We start from the raw sequence: 6,325 nt of genomic DNA, 5'->3' as shown, positions 1-6,325 counted from the left end.
ACAAACAAACAAAATCTTTTTAAAAACACTCTATAGGTTTTGACAAAAACATAAATATCATGAGATGCAGAGACCTCCTTCCATAGAAACCTTATTCAGTGTGCTAATGATTGCAGAGTAGCTTTCTGGAATTGAAATTGGTGTTGCATTGAATATATATGATATATTACATATTAGATATCACATATTGCATATTATATATTATACCGAGATGCAGAATACAGATAAGGAGGTTGTCATCTTAATAGTGTTCAGACTTCTAGCCTGTAAATATGGGCTGTCAGGTCATGGATTGACCTTCTTGACTTTTATAAACTTTTGTAGACCTCTACACATTTTTTGTGGAGGCTTTGATGCTCTTCTATATCCTATTTTCCTTGTCACTAGTTTTCCCTTTGGTTGTTTCTTATGTATGATATGTGTCATGTGGGGCTTAGATTACAGAAATCAGTCTTGGAGGTTCTTTGCAGAGAGTGAAGAGAATGCAGGCTGTCAAGCTTCCAATGCTGTTTGGAGAGAAGTGAACATTGAACATAGAGACAATGATATAGAAGGATCAACAAACAGGGCCAAAACCCAAGAAAATTTCTCTATTGGTTTGAGGACTTGGGGGCCAGGATGATGGTTGTTGTTTGGGGGAACAATAGGACTGAGGTACCCGAGGAAAAGTGAACTGATTGACCTCAGACTAATGTGAAGGTTCCCCTTGTTTATGCATGAAGTAAAGTCTGACAGGACAGATGGGACTGAAATGATCATTGCCAGCCAACTACATGGAAACCCAGATTGCTGGAATATCCATGGAGGATTAAAGGTATGAGAAGGAGGGGAATATTCTCCTAAAGCCTTTGAAAGACCCAAAAGAAGAATTTCAGGATTTGAATGAGTCTTGAGTTTCTTAATTTTTCTAGCTTGAATGTCACCAGTATTCTGCAGTTGTAGGTAGGATTCCCAGCCATGTCTGTATACCCTGCTGTGTTTATGTTATTTCTTCACTGTACATTTCCAGAAATTCAGTTCCAATTCAGAAGAAGGCAATGTTAACTTCTATTTTCCCTGGCTGTCACTTAAGTTTCTTGCTCAACAACAACTATAATTCTAAAACAAATACCTTATTCTCATGTCAAAAGGCTCTTGTTATGATTGTAAAGAATGTGTTTCCCCTCCTGAGTGCTTTGGTTGAGTACTGTGACAGATGATAAGAGATTCTAGTGATCACATCAGAGGAACCTCGCTACTTATTCCTGATAAGGGCTGTTAAAACCCAGAATACACTAACAGTATGCCAGATACTTGTTCTCATGGACAAGAAGGCAACTCATATGAGAAGGAACATTGAACTCACATTTGTTACCTATATCTAAAAAGGGGAGTGAAGCACATGGGGGAATAGATACATTAAAATTATTTATCATATGAAAATGAAGGAAATACAGGCTCTCTCCAAGGGCTATCAATTTGAGAATGGAGGACCAATGGGAGGGTTTGGAGTAATGGTATCTGGGAGGAGCTGGGGGGGGTGGAAAATGAAGAGGAAAATGGATGCATTTTTATTTTAATTTACAATATATTAAATTTTAGCAGAATGTGAAGTATAAATTTACCAATGAAGACATATACATGTTGGAAAATGAGCAGTAAAAATACTGTAAAAAGGCTGATGTGTTCAGGATTCAGAATTTCTATCTAAAATAATTTGCTACAGAAAAATATAATGAAAAAGTCAATATGGTATAAACCTAGTTTATTTAGCAATTTCAAGAAAGCAAAGAGCACAGACTTCATATACCACATGGTCTTGACTTGTGCTATCAGTTACAGCCGGGCAGGATCACCACATAGGAAACTAAAGGGAATCTCTGGTTTAGTTGAGTAGGACACAACAATGATTTCTGGAATGACAGGGACAGAGACACCCTTTCACAGCCAGCCTCAGAGACAAAGCTAGGGTAGCAGGAGCCTGAAAACCTACCAACAATTTGTGGCACTGATTGTGAGTGAGTCATGATGTGAAGTCAGAGGGTGACAAGCAGGGGATGAATAACAGGGACCCATAGGGTAGAGACAGAGAAGCAACAAGGACTCAGCCCTCAGCCCTAACCAGAGAGCAGAGGTGAAAGGTCAGCAAGGACAGCCCCTGAGCACAGGGCTCTGCAGGCAGGGGAGCAGGGATCAGGGACAGGCTCTGGTGGCAGGGACTCAGTGCCTGTAGCTCTTCCTGCTGGAGGAGGTGGTGGTGTACTTGATGGTGGAAGAGCTGCCACCAGAGGAGCTGAGGCCACCACTGATGCCTCTGCCACTGCCAGAACTGAAGCCACCTCCAAGGCCATGGCTGCTGCTGTAGGAGTAGCTGCTGCCTCCTCCCAGGCCCAAGCTGCCGCTGGCACCACCTGCACTGCCATAGCCGCTGGACACGGTGGACTGCACCACAGCTGTGAGGGAGGCAGAGGGGACAAGGGTCACGGTGAGCCCACGCCGTCCAGTGAGACAGGCACAAGGCAGGGGTCGGGCAAGTGGGCAAACATAGTACTTACAGATGTTGACTGGTCCAACGCCTTCACCATTCAGCCTGGAAGAGGAACAGGGCAGGTAAGAACTAGGGAGACAAGACCTCAGTCCCCATGGTAATCCTCAGTCTGGTGACAGTTGAAAGAGAATCCCCTGGTCTAGTGGTTCCTGAAGGTAACCATTGAGGCCACAGCTAGTGCTCCCTCATCTTGTGCTCAGTGCCTGGCATCAGAAGGTGTCTGCAGGGGCTGGAGGAGGGGTGAGCACTCACCTGCACTCCTCTCCTTCCAGCAGCTTCCTGTAGGTGGCGATCTCCACATCAAGGGCCAGCTTGACATTCATGAGCTCCTGGTACTCCTTCAGCAGCCTGGCCATGTCCTGTTTGGCCTTCTGCAGGGCGTCCTCCAGCCCTTCCAGCTTGCCCCTGGCATCCTTGAGGGCCATCTCCCCACGCTGCTCAGCCTCATCGATGGCAGCCTGCAGGTTGGCACACTGGGCAGAGAGAGAGCAAGAATTACAAACTCAAGAGGCTGAGCCCCAGATCTTTGCTTCCAGTAAGTTAGAGTCTAGAGAACAGAAAACAAAGGACACCAATCTTTGGCATTTCCTGTCTATCCCACCTGCTTCTTGACGTGGTCAATCTCAGATCTCAGCCTCTGGATCATGTGGTTGATCTCTGCTATCTCCTGCTTGGTGTTGCGCAGGTTGTCCCCGTGTCTTCCTGCTGTGACCTGCAGCTCCTCATACTGAAGGTCAGTCAAAGAGATAATATTTGTGTGAGTTTTGCATGCAAAAACAAATTCATTTCTAAGTGACCTGCACTGTCACTGGTGTAAAGGCTTTTCCTCAGGAGAAGCTGTGGGAGAACATGGGAACTGAAAATGTTCTGTGTAATCTCATGAGGACCCTTATTCCAAGTAGAGCTCAAGCAAGGAGAACTGGAAACCATTTATGGAAACTTTCTTTCTACCTCTGGGTTCTTTTGAGCCTTGGATTACAATACAATTCTGTAAGGCAAGTGCAAGGTCCATTAGCTGTAAGAGGGGTTGTTTCTACTTAGTACATCTCTAATCGCCTATGACATCAGAACTTATGAAATTCATTGTGGGTCCCAGATATTCCTCATCAGCCTCTAATTCAATACTCACTTTTGCCTGGTACCAGGACTCAGCCTCAGCCCGGCTCCTCTGAGCAATCTCCTCATATTGGGCCTTGACCTCAGCAATGATGCTGTCCAGGTCCAGGCTGCGGTTGTTGTCCATGGAGAGGACCACAGATGTGTCTGAGATGTGAGTTTGCATCTGAGACAGTTCCTACAGAACAGAAAGAGGCAGCATCAGCTTTGGATGTGAGGATTCCAGATGCTCCCAACATCCCACTCTCAGCTTGCTCAGGGGAAAGTAATGGGAATGGGGATAGAGTGTAAGAGGGAGGAGAGAGACAGAGACAGAGACAGAGACAGAGACAGAGAGATACAGGGGTGACTTACTGCATCAAAGACAGTTCTCAGGAAGTTGATCTCATCTGCCAGACTGTCTGCCTTGGCTTGCAGTTCAACCTTATTCATGCAGGCCACATCTACATCCTGATGCAATCACCAACAACAAGGAATCAGATTAACTCTCTTGCCCTGTCCCCTTTCCTCTGTCCCCTGGCAACCATGTTCTGGAATGGACCAGACATGGAAATCATTTCTCTCCATCATCAGAGAAGCCATCCCTGTGACTTAGTCAGCTCACCTTCTTCAGGGTCACAAATTCATTCTCTGCTGCAGTACGCTTGTGGATTTCATCTTCATATCTATGATAAGAGGGAGGGTGTAGCACATTGTAGCCAGTGGATAGATGGAATCTAAGGCACCTTGTGACCCAGCCCCAATGTCCATAAATGCAACACATCCAAATCACACCAAATAATTCATTTGTTTTCTCTCCCCAAGCCTCCTGTGACCCTCCAAGGTCTTAGTCTGTTGTTCTTTGCAATAATGTGCCATATTATCATACTGGCCTACCTCCTTTAATTTATGGAGTCTATATCCAAATTTGAATCTGCATAATCATGACCTTTGAAATCCTGACTTCTTCTTCTCTTTTCTTTTTAACTCACTTGTTCTTGTAGTCCTCCACTGTATTCTGCATGTTCCTCAGCTCTGAGTCCAGGTGGCCCCTCTGCCCAAGGATGTAGTCTGTCTCTCTCCTGAGGGTGCTGATATAGTGCTCAAACAATTCCTCCAAATCATCCCTCATGGGCTTTGTGCCCTGCTCCTGAAGCAGGGTCCACTTGGTGTCCAAGATCTTATTCTGTTGCTTCAGAAACCACACCTGGATGTGAGCAGAAATTTGAATATCAGTCTTCATTGACCCTACATTAGTGTGGCGCCTGTCCCAGGCAGTCTGCCTAAACCCATTTAGTGTATGCAGTGTCAGGCCCCCGGGTCTGAGAGAGACAAACCAGAGTGAGGCTCCAAAAATCACCCCTCTGAGGAAGGCAGAGCTCTAAGGCAGGGCCGAGAAGAGGCACTCTGGATTGTGGTTCAGTTTAGTGTGACTGGGATGTCTCCCAAACTACCCTGTAGAGACTTCTCCCTCAGTACTTTCTTCTTCTAGGTGAGGCCTGAGCTTATCTAAGCCCACCTGAGTCAGACACCCTATGTCTTGGGCATTCCTCCAGAGCTGCTCCCGCATAGGCTGCTCTAGGAAGAACCATGCCTCACCTTGTCGATGAAGGAGGCGAACTTGTTGTTGAGGGTCTTGATCTGCTCACGCTCCTCGGTCCTCACGCGCTGGATGGTGGGGTCGATTTGCAGGTTCAGAGGGGTGAGGAGGCTCTGGTTAACGGTGACCTCTTGGATGCCTCCAGGGGGGCACACGGGGAAACCAGCGCCCCCATAGCCACCACCAAAGCCAGCTCCACCACCGAAGCCAAAGCCACTGCTGGCTCCTCCAAAGCTGAAGCCTCCTCCAACTCGGCTGCCATAGCCCCCTCCAATGCCGCAGCTGCCCCCTCCGATGGAGATCCTCTTGGAGCTCCCCACACCATAGAGGCTCCTGCTGCCAAAGCCAGCTCCTCCACACACAGCCCCAGAGCCACCACTGCCCCGGGAGCGGCACACAGACACACTGCTGAAGCCAGAACGGTTGAGCCCTGGCACTCTGGCTGAGCTGGCACTGAAGCCACGGTGGCTGGTTTGACTCCTCGTGGTGGTTTTGGTAGACATGGTTCCTGGAGATGAGAAGTCTGTGAAGTTGAGGTACTGCAGGCCAGAGCTGGGCAGATGAGGGTGACAGGCTCTGGGCAGCTGCTTATATATGGTCTAGATGGTCTTGCTCATTCCTAAAGGTCAGCTTGCAGACTGGGAAGTGCAGGGCTTTACACAATGCAAGGTCACACCTAGATTATTAAAAATGTTATGAAATATTGAGGTTGTGGTTTGGGGTTCCTTTAGACAGGGTAAATGCTCCAACCTCTAGTTTTGACTTAATCTGAGTACAGTAAATCAGTCCTTAATTCACTCTATCTCAGTTACTCACCGAATTAGGTTCTTCAGGTCCTGCTGAGCATCTCTGCTCCCTGACTGCTCCTGTCTTTCATGGAGATATGGAGACCAAGTGTCTTCTTATGCCAACAGAAAGTGTCTTACACCTACAGAAAGCTCTTCGTTGGCTTTCAATTACTAGGAACATGAACTATAACCTGTTTTCCTTTAGATGCTATTTCAAACAGACACAAAAGTCAACCAAATATTTGTTCCACACCTCTTTCACCAGCTTTATGACAAACAGCTCACAGCCAGTCTTATTGTTTTCATATTTCCACT

At 46.7% G+C, this 6,325-nt stretch overlaps 1 protein-coding gene across 2 annotated transcripts; it reads right to left on the bottom strand.

The window, feature by feature from the left end:
* Window positions 1–1,727: 1,727 nt before the first annotated feature.
* On the bottom strand, window positions 1,728–5,759 carry LOC121142864 (keratin, type II cytoskeletal 6A-like). 2 transcript variants are annotated; one of them, XM_040753772.1, is made up of 9 exons: window positions 5,222–5,759; window positions 4,615–4,829; window positions 4,248–4,308; window positions 3,998–4,093; window positions 3,657–3,821; window positions 3,129–3,254; window positions 2,780–3,000; window positions 2,535–2,569; window positions 1,728–2,432 (listed from the first exon to the last, which is right to left on the bottom strand). In XM_040753772.1, exons 1-9 carry the CDS (start codon window positions 5,723–5,725, stop codon window positions 2,200–2,202), a joined length of 1,656 nt encoding a protein of 551 aa, XP_040609706.1. In that variant the 5' UTR covers window positions 5,726–5,759; the 3' UTR covers window positions 1,728–2,199. The 2 variants fall into 2 exon arrangements, with proteins under 2 accessions (XP_040609706.1, XP_040609705.1); XM_040753771.1 differs by having other exon boundaries at window positions 1,728–2,569.
* Between the last annotated feature and the right edge of the window lie 566 nt (window positions 5,760–6,325).

The sequence above is a fragment of the Mesocricetus auratus genome, unplaced genomic scaffold, assembly GCF_017639785.1.
Source record: "Mesocricetus auratus isolate SY011 unplaced genomic scaffold, BCM_Maur_2.0 Super-Scaffold_100010, whole genome shotgun sequence".
Classification (NCBI taxonomy): domain Eukaryota; kingdom Metazoa; phylum Chordata; class Mammalia; order Rodentia; family Cricetidae; genus Mesocricetus; species Mesocricetus auratus.
This window is presented reverse-complemented; position numbering and strand designations above follow the sequence as displayed.